This window comes from Nicotiana tabacum, chromosome 14 (genome assembly GCF_000715075.1).
Source record: "Nicotiana tabacum cultivar K326 chromosome 14, ASM71507v2, whole genome shotgun sequence".
NCBI lineage: Eukaryota > Viridiplantae > Streptophyta > Magnoliopsida > Solanales > Solanaceae > Nicotiana > Nicotiana tabacum.
In genome coordinates this window covers 12,961,545-12,980,828 of record NC_134093.1, presented here as the reverse complement: position 1 = coordinate 12,980,828, position 19,284 = coordinate 12,961,545, and the positions used below count along the sequence as shown (strand labels likewise).

The window sequence follows — 19,284 nt, the reverse complement described above, 5'->3', positions numbered from 1 at the left end:
CAAACACTAGGGGGGGTGTTATATGAGGATACGACAACAATGATTGCCACGTCAACCAGGAACGAAAATCCAAAAATAAAATGCATCATCGGGACCGGGGACTACGCAGCCAGCCCCGTAGAAACAAGTTGAACAAGTTAGCCACAAGTAATGGCAATTTTTTTTCTGCATAGCAAAATGCTTATGTAATTTCTGAAAATAGGAGGAATAAAATGAAATCCTTTTGTTTTTATCTTGTTTCTTGTCTGAGCGATGCGCTGATTTTGTCATTTGAAAGTTAAACAAGTACTTCAAATGTTAGTGCCGTAATAAACATGAGACGTCCTTTTCAAGAGCACCGTAAACATAAAAGGGCCCTCTCTTATAAAAACCCTCAAGTTAAAGGGTTGGTTCCGGAAGAATCAATTCTCGAAATCCAAAATTCCATCGGGAAAAAATACACCCGATGCTGCATATGAAAAGGACGCAAAAAGAAAACTTGCACAAGTATTTATAAAAACCCTCACGTTAAAGGATTGGTTCCGGAAGAATCAATTCCCGGAATCCAAAATGTCATCGGGGAAAAAATACACACGAAGCCGCATATGAAAAGGACGCAAAAAGCAAACTTGAGCAAATATTCATAAAAGCCCTCATATAAAAGGGATAATACTCGAAACCAAAATGCTTCGAAGAAAAGCCATCCGAGACTACACATAGTGAAATGTGAATTGAACAACATGCACGGAATGCTTGAACAAATGCAAAAGTTAAAAGCTTGCATGTATATTCAAACGAAAGTAAGACTCAAACGATATTTGAAAAAAAAGTATGTTTTTATTCACAAGAACGGGCCAAAACGTTACAAGGACAAAATGAGAAAAGAAAGGAAAAGCTAAACTGCAGCGCTTCCTGGACCAAGAAGAAGAGAAATATCTGCATTGCTGGGAAGAGTAAGTGGTTCCGCCTATGGCTCAACGTTTTCCCCGGTTTGGTCTTCGGCCTCATCGCCTTCCGATCCCTCTTCAGTTTACGAAAATTTGGAACCGGAATCAGAAGAACCTGGAGCTTCAGACTGCGCCGGGAGTCCATTTTTTGCAGTCAACTCAAGCTCTCGGGCCTTAGCTATTTCGGCATCAATATCAATGATACCAGCTTTGGCATCTTCCAAGGTTTTTCTCCTCATGCTATACATGGAATAGGTTTTTTCAACAATGAGGGAAGCCGCTCGGCGCTTAAGTTCTTCTTTGAGTTGAGTAACCTTGGCGGAAAGGTTTTCCCGGGCGGATCTAGCAAATTTGAGGCTCACATCAAGCTCGCAGACAGTTGAACTAAAGAGCCTATTATGCTCAATAGTTTTCCTGTACTTCTCTTCTACATGGGTATGTTTCACCTCCATGGCAGCAAGCTCTTCACTTTTGGAGTTCAAGGATGCCTCCAAGTTAACCACTCTTTCAACGGAGGCAGCCTCAAGGTCGGCTGCAACAAGAACGACGTTCTAGACTTCTGCCCATTTGGCCTTGGCCTCATCAAATCTAACCTCAACAGCCCAATTTCTTGGCTAAGGGTTACCACTTCTTACTCGCTTTGCTTCAAAAGAGCCTCCAAAACAGCGACCTCAACAGCTCTGGTTTCCAGTTTCGAGAGGCAGAGAACAGTCTGGTCCCGTTCCGCCAAAAGATGATCTCGTTCAGAAGTAAGTTCTTCTTTCTCATGAATCAACCTTTAAAGGCCCTTAAAAGCAAGAAAGTTGGCCTATAAAAGTAGAAGAAATAATAGAGGAAGGAAGGAACGTACCGCTGTGGGTTTATGCATAGCATTGTTCAACAAACACTCTCCAGAGAGTGTCTGGATCTTTTTCCAGTCTTTTTCTGAAGCCAAAGGCTTCAGGTAATTAGGAAGATCCACCAGTCACGATAGTAGGTTGCACCTGGTAGAGACCGAAAGAGTGATGTTCCTCCTCCTTTGTGGATCTTCAGAAGGAGCGGCATAATTCTGCCCCAAGTTCCCATGAACTGGGGACTGTGGAAGAGGAACAACTTCTTCATGGTCAGGTGCGGCCGATGGAGATGGTGTAGCAACCGCTGGTGGAAGAGTAGATGGAGATGGAAATGATGTAGCAGTTGCTGGTGTTGGTGAATGTGGAGATGGAGCTGATGGAGTTGAAGAGTGAGAAGTAGCTACATCAAATGCAGAGCTGGTTGTTTGATGTTCGCCAACCAAAGACGGCAAGGACCTGGTACTCATCCCAGCAGCACCGGTTGCAACAATTGGGGCCCGTAAATGGGAGTTGGCATATTCTACCAAATCAGATTCTCCCCAAAATGCCGAGACATTGTCTGCAATTGGTGTAACTATCTCAACAGGTCGAGCATCCTGTTGAGACGATAAGGATCGTCGCCTTCTGTGTAAAGAAACTCCCTCATCAACAGCTTCCTCATCATCATCAATCATCATGGTGTCTACGACCGGCCCAGAATGAGGACCGGTCATCATCGCCACCAGATATGATTCGGGGGCATCAACCTTTGCCCTTTTATTCTTTTCCCCGGCCGCAGAGGAGCGTCTTTTCTTTGTTTTTTTATCCTTCGGCCGGGGACTCCGTAAAGAAATATTTGCACCCGAAACAGGCCTGGAGATACATGTTCGAGTAAGTGCTTCTTGAAGCAGCCTTGCTACATCAGCAGGATCAGCCATAACATCCTCCTCGGGGATAGCAACAAAGCCCGTAGGTAGACCTAATTGCATAAACAAAGTCAGAAGGGTTCAACCAAGTTCTTCATATACAAAAATGGAAGCAAGGTAAATTAGGGTTACCATGATTTTTAGCCTTCCACCCGTATTTAAGGGCCAGTTCTTTCCACGAACGAGTTTCGGGCGTTGTGACGTCCAAAATCTTTTGAACCCACCGGTTCAAACCTTCCACCACCGGTGGGAGCCATCGAGTTGCTGAAACATGCGAAGGGTGAAGAAATGATACGACCGTATAAGAATATCTAGTAAGAGGAATAATATACAAAGAACTTACGAATGCGGTTCCAAGTAACCGGAAAGGATGAAGCCGTTGTCGGAATGATATCGTTGGTGGAAATTGAAACGAACAGTTCCATCCACCCACGGTCGTTGTCATCATCCATGTTAGATAACAGAGCATGGTGGCCACACTTGCAAAGGTTTATCATTCCCCCGCGGAAGATTTTGGGGGAATAGAGATTCATCACATGAACTAAGGTTAGTTCCTCCCTAGTTTCTTGGCACAAGCGTTGGAGGTAGGCGATCGTCCTCCACATTGAAGGACTTACTTGTGCCAAGTATACCTTGTAGCGAAGGCAAAACTCCGCAATCACGGAATCTATCTCTCCACTCAAAGAAAACGCACCCAAAGTAAACGGATACATGAAAAAATATGTAAAACCTTCCTTGGGAAGGGTCACTCGCTCTGATAGATCAGGAGCGATAATTTCCAACTCATTGCAGCGGCAATCCTCCTTCACAACAGGAATACTAGAAGGACGAATGGAAGAAGGGTACCTACTAACAGCTCATGTACGAGGGTTAGCAGTAAGAAATTTCTCTTCAAAATCCTTTGAAGTACTAAGCCTTCTTGAGATGATGGAATCCACTGTTGGAGGAACGAAATCCTCAGTTTTGTTCTTATTCTTTGTAGAACCACCACGTTTGGAGGAAGAAGCCATTGGAAAAGAAGAAGGTAAAGAGTTTATGTTTGAAGAAAATTATAAAAAGGATGGAAAACAAGGATGCAAGCTTAAGCTATTGTGAAACGCAAAGGAAAGGAAAGTTGCATATAAGTAAAATTTTGGCGGCTAAATTCGTGGCCATTATTACCTAGATAATCGGCAAAAACTGTACTGAATCATGGGATGACGCGTGTTCGGGGCATTAAATGTGGAGAGATATGCATCTAATCAATTGTCAGCGACCTTCGGATGGAATTATAGTAATTCCTTCCAAAAAGACGTTTCCACCAACTTTCCCGTAACACAAAGTTATATCACCGGAGAGCAGGGGGACTGTGTGTATAGGGTAAAATATGATATGACACGTGGCTGACTAAAAAGAGGACACGTGAAATCCAAGATGGAATGGCTGAAGACTGAACGCAGTCACGATGCTTGTCATCGGGACAGATAATGTTCATAAAAGTGTATTAAATGTTCTGCACCCGGTAGCATTTACTAAGGAATATTCTACAGCATTAAGAGCGACGGTCCGTTATAATAAATTTGGCATTTACGCTCAACGTTACATCTTCATCAATGACCCTCATAATTGGCATTATAGGAGGGCATGATCCTAGGACCTTTTTCCCTAGGCATAACTATAAATATTGAGCTCAGTTACCATTGTAATGGACACGAAATTTTTGGCAAGAACATATACTATATTCTATACAAAGCTGTATACAATTTCACTCTCTTGCTTTTTGATCTCATCATTGCTGTGTTCGAAAACCTTGTTCCCGGAATCACTACCTTTGCTATTTCATCTATATTCCAAGGCTAAGTACTGTATATTTATTCGATTATTATATTATTCAGGATCGAATTAGTTTACTTGTCTAGAAACCACGTATAAATTCAACTCTACCATTTTACGGGAAAACAATACTAATTTCTCAATTTCATTACTAGGAATTCACCATTTTACCATCGAATATTAATGTCCATTAAAAAAATCAATAACCTACCCTATTGAGATGTCCCCTTTAAAATTTAGTTGGTTCAACATTATTCTTCTTTTTAATGAACTAGTATAGAACCCGCACAATGTGCGAACAAATTAAAAAATATTAATCATGTCGAATTTTGATCTAACTTAATATTTATTTAAGCTTAACAATAGTTTTGCCCTCGACCGGACCTTCGATTTGGAGTCAAATGTGTATGATTAAAATAAGAAATTCTCGATAACTAGAAAGCAGAGAAACAAGTTTAATTAAAATATGATTAGGCAGTTTTAATGCACATCATTTACAGGATAGATACAATAACGAAAACTGTCAATGAAAAACCAGTAAGGAGACTATGATGGCCAAGAAATCCCAAAAATACATTGAACTGACAAAGAACAGAAACTGGGAAACTATAAAGCCAAAACACTCCAATCCTCCATTATTTATAAATAGTAGAAACGAGGACTTTCAACTGTTGTATGAGATTCCTCCTTTTTCATCTTTCATGTACACATCTAACATTCCCTCCCTCCCCATTTTTTGAAAAAGCTTGTCTAAAATATATAAATAGCAGAATGATGTCAAACACAAAATATCGAGCATATATAAATTGCGACAGGGGGAGTAGGTGGTAGAACAAGCCAGGATGGGAAATTGGGAATTATTTTTAAGTTATCCAGGAGATAGAGAAATTTAAAAAAAAAAAAAAAAAGGTGATAATGGCTTATTTGCAAACTGAAATTAGTATATAAGCAAAATTCTTTAACCTGTATTATCTCTCAAAGAAAAATCTTTTTAACAAGGGCATTATCTCTCGATATTAAACTCAAAAGGATATTAGTTCCCAATGAAATCAAGCTCAAAAAATAGCTCAAGGTACAGCAACCATTGCCTAGAGCCGACAAGATGATGTTATCAATCACCCGTAGAGAAATCAGAAATCAAATTGATTTCAAACCATGAACTCCCCAGAAGGAAAGTTTCTACCGGAACATGATGATCAAGTTGAATAAGTTATCTCAGAAGAACATGCTAATCAAGATATAAACTCAAAATACTTAAACGGAATGATAACATCACACGAATAGTCTCACACAGACCGTAAACTTCTGTAAAAAGGTGTCTTATAATGGCTCCAACAATTTGATACTTTGTGAATTAAATGTTTTTTTACAGAAAACAGCAACAAGAATAACAACAACAACACAGTATAATCTCACTAGTGGGGTATGGGAGGGTAGTGTATACGCAGACCTTACCCCTGTAGAGAGGTTGTTTCCGATAGGCCCTTGGCTCCCTCCCTCCAAGAACTCCCCAACTTGCTCTTGGGGTTACTCGAACTCACAACCTCCCGGTTGGAAATGGAAGGCGCTCACCACTAGAGCAACCCACTCCATGTACAGAAAAAGCCACGAACATAATTTGCTCTTGAACATGGTAGGAAGAGTGTTTGACTAAATAAGCAATTAAGATGAATGTTAAAAAGTGCATATTACCTTAACTTGAAGCCTTAAGAACTTCACATAGTCCAGAATCAATATCAACTTTTCACAGGGGCCCCCTCCATGTCACAATCATAACATATAATAACCTCAAAACCTATGATAATCTCAAAAGAGAAGAAGGAAGGAATCAACACATGAAATGAACTTAAATTTTACAGTTCCATCACGCAGTTAAGAAGAGAAGGCTATAAAGGGTATTTGGTGGAGTTGACCAGGTATTTTGTTAAATTCATCCCAGTAACTATATTTTTGGATTAAACTAAGGAGAAATAATCGTTAACAAAAATTTCTTTCTCTGAATTTATTTACAATGATGACGAGAATTGAGTTGGAACAAAGTGATCATGGCAACATTTTATACATGTGGTACCTTGGGAATATAAATAAAATTTAATAATAAAAACCTTACTACTATGGAAAAGCTCTTTAAGATTGCATTTTGGAGTTAACTGATTTGCACAGGGAATCGTGTTAGAAATCTACCCTTAGTGTTAGATTAGTTACGTTACATATTCATGTAAATAGACTTGAATGTTTCAAGTCATGTATAGCTACGGCTTTATTAACAAAACGTAAAGTTCAGTAGACCTAGGAACCTTTGAAGTTAACGAGTTTTACATACGTGAGTGATTAAAGGATTAGTTGAATAGTTAGTGAGCCAGTTATTGAATTTTGTATGAGAAGTGCGAAATAATTCCAACTAGCATAATTAACATCGTTAATTAATATTTGCATAGATTGAGGTAGTTTGGTTGGTATTCTAAACGTTTCAAGATTGGAGAAACTTCCCGTTAGCGAAGTAAGTGAGACTTTAAGCTTTGATGCTTGCTTTTCTAAAACCCATTTAAAAAAATATGTTTTCTCTGCCTGGTCCATGTGTTATGACAAGCGTGCGTTTGGCAGAATCGGTGGTCTTAGACTAGCCGCAAATATATTATTTTATGAAAAATATAAAAAGATTATTTTATAAGTTGTTTATGGCGTGATATGGCTGTGAGCCATGATATTGAGTTTGATAGTTTGATACGGCTGTGAGCCATGATGTTGAGTTTGATACGGCTGTGAGCCATGATGTTGAGTTTGATACGGCTGTGAGCCATGATATTGAGTTTGATATGGTTGTGAGTCATGATACAGTTGTTTATGGCGTGATACGACTATGAGCCATGATATTGAGTTTGATACGGTTGTGAGCCATGATATTGAGTTTGATACGTACGGCTGTGAGCCATGGTGTTGAGTTTGATATGACTGTGAGGCATGATGTTGGGGCATTGTGTACACCTTTGTACATCACCCGAGCATTGTGTATGCTTCTTGATATATTCGGGGCATTGTGTATGCTTCAGTGAGCATTGTGTATGCTCCATTATATATTTGAGGCATTGTGGTGCCATTGTGGACTCGTAGATGTTGGTTAATTTCCTTCACTATAGTTATGACAAGTCCTTAGTGTATACTCTTGTTGGTTAATTCTTATTAACTCTGTTGATACATATATATTGAGTTATTGTATAATTATCGTATTTATTATATCGTTTTTGTTGTGGTGTGTTTGTATTTTCTAACACTTATCCAGAAGTATTTAAATTAGCGGGTCGAGAATCTTACTGGGCTATATGTACGTATAACTCACTCCTTACCTGCATCTCTATGCAGATACCGTTGTAGGAGATAGAGCTAGTGGTTGACGAGTTTGCTCGAGTGGATCCTATTGTTGAGGTGAGCCATCACATTATTCATGGAGGCTTTCGTTTCAGCTTTATCCAGTTCGTGTTAGTTAATTTTATTTTCTTTGGGGGTTTTCATACCCATCAGTTAAATTTATATTACTCTGTTAGATGCTCCATGGTCTTAAGGCTAGAGTTTTATTATTTGAGTGATTGCTAGTTTTTCTGTCAATTGACTAAGGTATTGTGTGATAATTATTTTGTATTTAACTATTAATAATACTTTTAGCCTGCACTTAATTTTTCTTTCATTGTTTATGTAAATGTTTGAGAAAGGGGTCCACCGGGCGGGTGGTGTTAGCTGAGTGCCAATCACGTCTAGGGGATAGTTTGGGACGTGACAAAAATTTGGGCAAATTATTACAGTTAACAAACAAATCGTTACGAATGAAGTAAATTCAATATTATTTACTATTAAGTTTGTAGTATTTTTTATATAATTAATTATTGAATAAATCTTGATTACTTATGAAATTTTAATATATAATTCTGTTATAATTCAAAAATAACTTTAAAAGATGATAGTTCAAACAGAACCATGCAGAAATTTAGTAGAAAAATGTTGGAAACTAACATATGAAATATTAATATAGAAAATTTATCAACATAAGTGTTTGTTATATGAATAATTACTTAATTATCTTTTTAGTTATTGAAATTAATCATTAAATTCTCTATTAACCCAAAATATATCTGAAAAAAAAAGATGATAGTTCAAACACAAACTCTCTCGAATTTTTGTCAACAAACGTAAGAAAATAACATAAAAAAAACAACAATATTGAAAATTTGTCAAACTAAGTATTTTTATATGAATACATATTAATTATATCATATATAGTTATGAAAATTAATTATTTAATTTTGTTATACCCAAAAATAGCTGAGTAAGAAACAAACATATAAAATAATAAACTAACATATAAATTAATGTAAGAAACTAACATATAAAACAATAATATAGAAAATATATCAACCTAAGTAATAATATAAAAAAAATATCGATTAAATACTAATATAAAAGATATTGCAATATATTTAAATATGTTAAATAATTAAACAGAAAAATACTTTAATTAATATTGTTCAATTTACAGACATCTTCATGGAGGTTCCCCTTGTGCATCCCGGACCTGCATCTCGAGAGATACTGTTGTTACTGAGCAACCATAGGTCTTCACACATCTGGAATGGGCAGTGTCTGTCCCAGACATTCCGCCCTAGATGTATAGACGATATGTGGGAGTTCATTAGGAACCACCCACTGCATCCCCGTACAGTTAGACGCCTTCAAGGTACGAGTTTTTACAGGATCATAGAGATCGGCCGGTTGCAGTTCGACTGGGCGTTGATCACGGCTATGATAGAGCGGTGGCGACCGGAGACACACACGTTTTATCTACCCATCTGATAGTATACCTATAACTTACCCGCATGCTCTTAGAGACTATACAGGAGTGGATTACCTTCATATGTTGCAGCGGCTCACCAGTTTCCAGTCAGCGGAGCCGACTGCATTGAGTGGAGACAGTCGATTGCAGCTGATGCCCGTTCGGTAGCATCTGGGAACGACGGATGCGGAGATTACTGTTGATTCACCGCCAGAGGATATCGACCGGCACACGAGACTGTTGTTGATGTTGACGTTTTGTGGTATATTGTTCCCGAACACTTCGGGAAACCTAGTCAGCATGCGATTTCTACATCATCTGGAACGAATAGATGATTTATCTGGGTTACAGCTGTGGCGCAGCTGTTCTAGATTACCTGTATAGGCAGATGTGTCGGGCGTGCATGGGCACCATGAGAGACGTTGCCTTATTTTTACCGCTACTGCAGGTGAAAACATAGTCAATTCTTTTCATGATTATAACATACATAGTAAAAACTTCCTTACATTTTACGTCCACAATCTATATTAGGTTTGGGCCTGGGAGCGGTTCCTGCAGTTCCAGCCACCTCTGCCATCGATAGCTCCGGATGCACCACCGTTTCTCCCTTTAGCTTGGAGGTGGGTTGATAGGCGAGGCTACACCCGCGAGGTCGAGGCTCGACATCATTTCCCTTATTACAAGGATTTGTTGGATTTACTTGAAGGCGTGAGGTACATATATACTTAAGTTTACTTGGCCTGGCTTGATATGTATTGCGTTTACTCACGATTGTTGTGTTTAATAAATAGTTCGTATGGAGGCCATACAACGACGCGTTCATAGCTGGATTGCCAGATTATTACTCGTGCGGTCGAGCTATGTGGAGCTCTTTCATCCCACTGATATGTCTCGATATAGTTGAGTATCATACCACCGAGCGAGTCCTTTGCCAGTTTGGTCACCCGTAGCTTGTACCTATTCTGCCCACTTGGCACATGACACATTACCAGCGGGATGATCGTTGCAAGGTTGACCAGACATACTTGGACTGGCTAGAGGCCCAGATTGAAGTTTGGGACTAGAGGTATGGCCTGATTCCGCCATACCCTCCACCTGATCGTATGGAGAGCGAGAATGAGTACATGGGTTGGTATCGTAGTGTTACCCGACTTCTCATTGGGAATCCCATTCATCGCATTGGTGGTCGGTACATTCCATACGCCGGGAGACATGAGGCGCTGGTATGTTATTTGTTATACTTACTTATAACGTTATATTATCCTTCCGTAATTAATATTTTATACGGAAAATGACCTAAAATGCCCCTTTACTAAATGAAATAGGATAGGCTAGCCCTCCGTTAAACATTGGTCTCTATTCTGCCCTTGTCGTCAATAAATGGGCTCGTATATGCCCTCCATCACTAACGAGAGACTCATAAAGCCACGTGGAATATATGTGAGGGCAAGTTAGACCTAGTTCGAATTGTACATGGGCATATATGAGTCAGTTTACTTAGACACCTATTTGACAACACCAATTTAATTATCATAGCAAATAAACTCAGTCATAGACACAACAAATGAACGGCAATGACTTCACTAAATCCTTGTACAAAAACATAATGCTTCATTACATAAAAAAAGACAACAATTAAACCACAATAACACTAACATTACATATCACTTCCCACGGATCCAAAGAACATAACAAAACATATCAATATCACACACATGAAAATCCACATCTTCTTCCGAAATATAGCATCAAGCACAACTGAGTACTCTAAATCGGTCACTTTCTTCATTAGAACATTTCATTCCAATTCCAAGGCTTCTATTCCTCCATGATCGACGAGCATCATAACATTCTCAAGATCAAACTTTCCTTTGGAGAGCATTTCTTTCATGGATTAGAGCTTCCTTTTCCTTTTTTAAACTGCATATGAGATTTGACACTCTAGGAGGAAGCTCTTCATCTTGCCATTCCCAATAGGAATATTTTTCATCCTAAAAACCAAAAATAAATAAAGCAAATTTACAAGCAAATCGGAATAATTAAAAAAACCCATCAAAACATTTATTTACCTCATGATTCGGGCACTTGAAAAACCTTCTCCCAGCATTTAAAGGAGTCTATGCCATGAAATAATTGGCAGCAAGTCTGCAATGACACCTCCTATTCGACCCCTTTGAGCTACTAGAACATTCCGACATTGTCTTTTGTTGTCTTTTGTTATGATTCCACCCCTTTGAGATACTAGGATTTAATGAAGTCATTGTCGTTCATTTGAATGTTTGTATCTATGACTTAGTTTATTTGCTGTGATAATTAGTTTGGTGTTGACAAATAGGTGTCTAAGTAAACTGATATGGAGTTGTGAAGTGTTTGAGAAATGATATATTATAACTGACTCATATATTCCCCTGTATAATTCGAACTAGGTCTAACTTTCCCTCACATATATTTCACGTGGCTTTATGAGTCTCCCGTTAGTGATGGAAGGCATATACGAGCCCATTTGTTGACCGCAAGGGCAGAATAGAGATCAACTTTTAACGGAGGGCTAGCATGTCCTATTTCATATAGTAAAGCGTCATTTTAGGTCCTTTTCCGTATTGTATATGTTATGCATGCTATTGGCTTACACTTGTTCTACCAGTTGGGACTAGAGATGCTACAACATACAGGCGAGGGAGCGGCAGTTTGCACGTGTTTGGCCATCGGGTTACTGATCTTGCTGCTGACACATTGAGACGTGCCCGAGAGGATAGGCGCTTAGGATACGAGGCAGCTTATGTGCCGCCCTAGGAGTACCATCATGGGCCACCGGTGGAGCCTGAACGTGGTAGACGAGGCAGGCGTGGCCAGAGTGGAAGGGGTAGCCCACGTGGTCGTGGTGGTCGGCGGGGACGGGGTCCCCAGCAAGGGGGCGTTGAGGCACCCGTGGAGGATATTAGAGATGATCAGCCGGGTGAATACCTTGAGCCACACAATTCTCCTCATGATATGCCGTCATTCAGCTTTCATCTGTCATCGGGGACTTCGCAGGTGACCCCGTCAGCTCCATTATTGATCGCGGGCACGGCCATTACGCGACAGGAGTGGGATCAGTATTTTCCTGGTCCTCTAGAGCCATCGACGGTTGTTGATTCTCGTCCGACACGAGAGGTGCATAGTGGGCGATGACTGAGTTATGGCTCATCATCAAGGGGTGCTGAGGATCTTTCACATACTTTATCTACTATAGTGCACCTCGATGTTCCGACAGAGCATTGTGTCGCTACTCATGCGCAAGTTTGTTTGTATTACTATTATTTCAATGTGTTTTTACCTTATAGATTAGTCAGTAATATCTGAGTGTTTATATTATTTTAAAGATTTCGTCATCGCCCGTCAGGGCGGCCACATTGTGCGATACTGACTTTCCGGAGACGGATGATCATTGTTTCTCGAAGCTCTGCAGAAGCTGAATATAGAAGCTTAGCAACAACAATAGCTGAGCTAATCTGGCTACATGGAATGCTAAAGGAAGTTGAGATTCATATTAAGCTACCTATTGATATTTAGTGATAGCAAAGCAGCCATACAAATAGCTGCAAATCATGTCTATCATGAAAGGACTAAACATATTGAAATAGATTGTCACTTTGTGACAGAAAGAATTCAGCAGGGACTCATTACTACAAAATACATTTCAACAACTAATCAACCTGCAGATGTTCTTACAAAAGGATTGACCAGAGTTTAACATGAGTATCTAAAGTCCAAGCTAGGAATGTTTAATATTTTTTCACCACCTAGATTGAGGGGGAGTATTGAATAAAGTAAGGGTATAATAGTCTTTGCATGGTAAAGCTGTTAGGAAGTGAGTTAAGTTGTTAATGGTTGTTAGAAGAATTAGTAATATCAGGATTAGTAGTTAGTTAGAGTGCTAACGAGAGGGTTAAAACATTGATATATAAGTAAGCCTTTACATTGTAAAAAAGACATTTTTTTAGGAATAATAAAAATACTCTCCACTAATTCTCTCTCTCGTCTAATGCTTCTTCTTCTTCTTCTTCTTCTTCTTCTTCTTTTCTGCATTTCTTCTTCTTTCTATCTTTCTTGATACTCTGCTTATTCTCATCACAATTGTGTGAATAATTACAATGTTGCTACTCTTAATGTCTTTGTGTACAACCCTTGGCCTTGTATGTTCATGGATATATAAGAGACCATTTGCAACATCAGTGGCAATTTTTAACCTTGTTTTCCAACTCAATTTTTCTTTTTTGTCCTCGTGAAGCCATGAATGTAGTGAACCATTTTCAACATACTCATAAACAAAATAGCAATTTGCTTCTTTAGGGTCTATGCAAAAATCCTCTAACTTCACTAAATTCACATGGTTCACCTACCAAAAAACAAAAAAGGAAAAAATATTAAGTAGACGTTTGCTATGTTGCTCGAACTCTCTAAAAGTGTTGTCGCACCCGTATCGAATTCTCAAAAAATGCACTAAATTTGGAGGATCCGACACGCACCCAACAATATTTTTGAAGAGTCCGAGTAACATAGGACGTTTGGACATAAAAATTATAATTTTTGAAAAAAGTAGTGTTTGAAGTTAAATTAAAAAATAGTATTTTGAATTTTGGACATATATTTCATTTGAAAAAATGTTGCAGCTTTGTGAGTGGGGAAAAAAGATTTCTGAAAATTTTGAAAATGTGGTCATTTTTTAAAAACACATTTTCGAAAAAATTTCAAAAACTTGAAAAATTTTATGGACAAATACATTTAAAAAATTTTAAAAAAAGAAATTTATTTTATGGACAAACAGAAGAAAGTCTAAATTTTCATGGTCCCTATTCCTTTGTTTTTATTCCAAGACTTAAATTTACTCATGTACCCAAAAGTGACACCACTGCAAGAGAGGTTGCAAAATAGGACATGATAGACAATTTCTTTCTTAAATTTAATTTCCATACACTAACAAGGTAAACGAATTTTTACACTACCAATATCAGATTACCTAAAACATAACTATTATAAGAGTGAAAATATTAGTGACGTAAAAATAAGACAAATGATATACTAAGGGCTCCTTTGGTACGAGAGATAATTAATTAATTCCGGGATTAAATTTGAGATTAGTTTATTCTATGTTTAGTTGAAATAAAATCGTGGTATAACTAATTCCAAGATTATCCCAAAATTATAGTGTTAAGTTTGTTCCTATGGGAGGATAGGATAACAATCACGGAATAACTAATCCCCAGATAATTAATGATGGGATAACTTGTTTCCCAACAATACTGCAAGAGAGGTTTCAAAATAGGACATGATGGCAATTTCTTTCTTAAAAAAAATGATTATACACCGAACAATCTAAACGAATTTTACACTATCAATATCAAATTACCTAAAATATAACTAAACATAACTATTACAAAAATGAAAATATTAGTGACGTAAAAATAAGAGAAATAACACACTAAATGCAACAATACTACAAGAGAGGTTTTAAAATAGGACATGGTGACGTTTCTTTATTGAAATAGGTAGGCTAATAAAATCAATTCAAAGTAGTACAGCCAAGCTAAGCTAAAGCATGAGGCATCCATCTATACCTACTACCTTCCACCAATAAATGTACCAAATAATTCTGTACGACAAAACTTAGGCATAAGCATATAGAAGAATTAATTAATATATTTTTTTCTCCGTTAAAATTTAACTTATATTTCATAATACTTCTTCTATTTCATTAGCCATTATTGTTAATTTTTGATATACAATAACTTTGCTTATGGGTCCATTACCCTGCCACCCACCATTCTTGTTAAAAGGGATTTGAGGGATTGGTAGGGTCTCCTCACAAACATCAATGAAAAAGAAAAAACAAAAGGTGAATAATTGAGGAACAAATAGAAAAAGTTCTTTAATGAAAAGATATACTGCAGAGGACAAATAAATTCAGGATAGAATGGTGTTGATTAACTTAAATAATATATTATTAAATTCAAACAGGCATAATAGTCCACTTGAATATTATAGTCCTAATGACTTAAGAATACGACAGGTCACTAAACCTCACCAATTTTTAATTAAATACTTTGGAGGAAAATCTTGTATTGGGATAATTTATATATATGTCATAAATTATCCTAGGTTAAAACAGTAAAATTAATAATCTCAGAGTTAGTACAATATATCAAATAATTAATAAAAAATAAAATCAGAATAACTAGTCCCACCATAACTTATCTCCGAACCAAACGAGCCCCCGAGTGGTTCTAATGGTCATAAAGTAGGTGTAAATTTCGAAGCTAATGTTCAAATTATAGCGGAAACAAAAACTTATTAGGAAATATCCTTTTATGAAAGGTAGGAGATAGTCAATAGAACAGTTCACAATTCGAGGTAAGCACTGACTAAGTCCAAACTCCACAATATTTAAGAAAAATCTAACTTTCTACTGGTGTCTTCTTGGGATGAATACAAAGGCTTAATTAAAGTATAGAATTGGAGTAAAAATTTTACCTTTTGGAGGATCTCGAGCTCCTCACTGGCATTCCACTTCATTTTCTTGATTGCAAATTATACCTTTATACACAGACCCTTGAATCTAACACCCTTCATCAAATCCAAGATATAAGCTTCTCTTACTCTTCCCTGATTTCTCTCTACAACCCCATAAACCAGCTAACAAAATCAGTAACAGCACACAAATTCCTAAACCAATAGCTAATCCTATGACTGTTCCTTTCTTGTCATTTTCTTGTACTACAGGACCATTTGAAGCTGTTGGTTGTGTAATATCAGGAAGTTTAGATAGAGGAATGAAAAGGATATCAAAAATCTTGGGATTATTTCCATTAATTTTCCTTATAGATTGTGGGGTTGTTCCAAATCTTGAAGCAATTGAAGAAATATTGTCAAAAGGTTGAAATACATAACTAATAAGATATCTTGGTTGGTTTTGGTTTTGGGGTTGCGTTTGTGTTCTGTTTGGACACTTGCAAAAAATTGGGAATTCTATGACTTGACCTATGTCAATATTTTCTGGTACAACAGCTGGATTAACAGCCTCAACAGATTGATAAGTTGTAAGGTTTTGAAACTTAACAGTTGAGACCATGTACATAGTATCACCGAAGTTGAAACTATAGTTAAGGCCAGCATATGAGATGTTACCAGAAGTGGTATTGAGGTTGTTACAAGAACAAGTGATTGGTACTAAGAGGGATTGGTCATTGACTAGAGTTGTGTTTGAGGTAGAAATATTACTAGGATTTGCAATCATAAGCCTACTTACTGAAAAAAGGTCACCAATTGAGGCTAAATCAAGAAATTCTGGTCCTCTTGCTCTGTAAAAGACATATGTTTGACATGGATAAAATTGGCTTGAATTACAGCTATAGCCTGTTGTACTTGGTGCATCTTGTGCATAACATGAATTTTGGTTATATAATAGGAAGATGGAGAAGAAAAGAAGTGAAAAAGTACCATACATAGGCTTGATTCTCATTTTCTTGATTTGTTTTGGTTTTGTGGAGAAAGATGTGTTAAAAATATAATGGAGCTAAGAAGTTTATATACCCAAAATGTTGTTGTTTTTCTTATAGTCTTGGTTTTGACCATTAATGGTAGATGAGGTTTTTTTCATTGGATTGGTTGTTTTAATTTCTCATATGGTCTTGTCTATAGAATTGATGGAAGATGGTAGGTTTTCCAATTTGATGGTCCCACATAGAAGACTTTTTGGTCAACCTTAATGCAGAAAATACTCTTATTTATCTTTGTTGTTTTCTGCAAATTAGTAGACTGCAAAATGTTTTAACATGTTTGGACTAGTCATCTGCCTTTTAGACACATCTTTTTCTAATAAAGTAGGAGTAGCTAGCATTTAACATAAATTTAGTTTGAAGAATTTTTAAAGTTGGGTTGAAAAAGAAACGGCCAAAATTTATGGCCAAAAGGGTAGCGTAGTATATACTAAAACACAACTATCACAGTGGAACTATTAGAAAATTAAAAGGTTTGGCTTCTTTGTGATTGGACCGTTTATTGAACTAGAAACTCAAATTTTTAATATCGAAAAATATCTTATTATTATCAAAAGACCAGTATTAAACTAAAAGCTTCTTCAATTCCATAAGTACTTTTTTTTAAAGTTTAAGTGTTTGATCAAGCTTTTGGAAAAAAAAAAAGTGCTTCCGAATAGAAGCATAAACGGTTTTGGAGAAACAGAAAAAAATAGCTTCTCTCCAAAAGCACTTTTGAGAAAAATATACTTAGAAACAGTTTTTAAAAACTTGGTCAAACACTAATTGCTGCTCAGAAGTGATTTTCAAGTTAAGTAACCAAACACAAACACTTTTAAAAAAAAATAATTCTCTAAATAAGCTATGTTGGTTGTTTGTCCAAACATGTATTATTTTCCAAATTAAATGCCAACTTTGTCAAGAGTCCTAATACCAAATCCATTTGTCTCAATATAATTTGTGGATGACTTATATATATTGGAAGACCAAGACTTTTAAACTTAGACAATGGTGCCTCGGCGTATCGGAGAGGTCATCAAAAGGACTAGTCATCAAAGCTAAGTGTCTCTTTCTCTCTTTTTTTCTTCTTCTTTTTGCTTTATAATTGGTGTCCGGATTAGATTGCACGTATCATTATTATTCTAGTTGTTGAGTGCGCAAATAAAATTTCATATTGGTAGTTTAAAAAATTAGGAGATGCATATATGGTGTAGAGATCTTTTAATGATGTGAGACTTTTAAAAAAAAAACTATACTAGATTAGCCCGAAGCGAATAATATCACACCATGTTAAGAGTATTTGTGGGCTGGTTGAACCTAAGAACTATATCTGAGCCCAGATTAGACGGGATGAGTATGGTGATGACAGATAATTGCTCTGACAATCTTGGAATCGTGGTAATACACCACATGGAACTAGTTCCGAGGAGAGACTCGTGAATCGTGATGATGAGTGGTGTGAGGTCTTTTGGGGAAAACCAACATGAGCCAAAACAGACAATATCACATCATGTTAAGAGTATCGTTGGACCGTTTTAGCCCAACAACTGATATCAAAGCCAATGGTTTGGCGGCAAAACTATGGAGATGGCGGAGTGTGGTGTGGGAGACCCGGCTTAGTGCCTTTGCCCGTCTATGGGCCGGTTTACTACCTTTTGCTAGTGGAGTTAAAATTAGAAAGCACTAAACAAGAAAGAGGGTTAACTGTAGTTTTTCTTATCCTTTGGGAGCTTATGATCAAGTTCGTTTTATCATAGTTAATGGACCTAATCTTACAAGTTGGAAAGATCTTTTAATTCTTCTTGACTTGTAAGTCTTCATTAGGCATATCCTGTGGAGAAACTGAGTTGATAGTTACCCTTCGTTAAAGACGGATTCAGAATTTTAAATTAGTAAATGCGAATACTCTTTTGTGTCAATGGGTGAAACTAGGTATAACTATTTTCCTAGTTCTTTTAAAAAGGATTTAAGTATAATTTATACAGTAACAATAGACATTTTTCACAAGCCTCATTTACCACAACCATCTTTGATATATAGGAATCTAACTTTCCTAGTGCTTACACAAGAAGGGCACAAGGGTTACAGACTCTCACAGTGACCACTTTAGACAACAATCAGTGGTACATTGTCTCCCATAAGCTACTTTTTCTTTTTAAATAATGGTGGTATATAGAGTCGCTTACACACGGCGATTATTTTATCTTATACTTGCTTCTCCCCACCAACAAGTCAAGAAAATTAAGTCGTTGCTCTAGTTCCTCTGATCTGACAACAAAAACTAATTTACTACAACAATAACTACGACAGTGTAATCACACGAGTGGGGTTTAGGAAGAATAGTGTGTACGCATATTTTACTCCTGCCTTAAGAAGGTAGAGATCCTGTTTTCGAAAGGCTGTTTCCAAAAACTAATTTACAACAATAACTAATTACAAAAAAGATATCATTCACATGAAATGTCATATATA

General features: G+C 37.2%; 1 protein-coding gene across 1 annotated transcript; it reads right to left on the bottom strand.

The window, feature by feature from the left end:
* Positions 1-13,206: 13,206 nt before the first annotated feature.
* LOC107810844 (serine/threonine receptor-like kinase NFP) lies at positions 13,207-16,948 on the bottom strand. Its single transcript, XM_016635675.2, has 2 exons — positions 15,809-16,948; positions 13,207-13,676 (listed from the first exon to the last, which is right to left on the bottom strand). The coding sequence occupies exon 1, from the start codon at positions 16,794-16,796 to the stop codon at positions 15,894-15,896; it is 903 nt and encodes a 300-aa protein (XP_016491161.2). The 5' UTR covers positions 16,797-16,948; the 3' UTR covers positions 13,207-13,676; positions 15,809-15,893.
* Between the last annotated feature and the right edge of the window lie 2,336 nt (positions 16,949-19,284).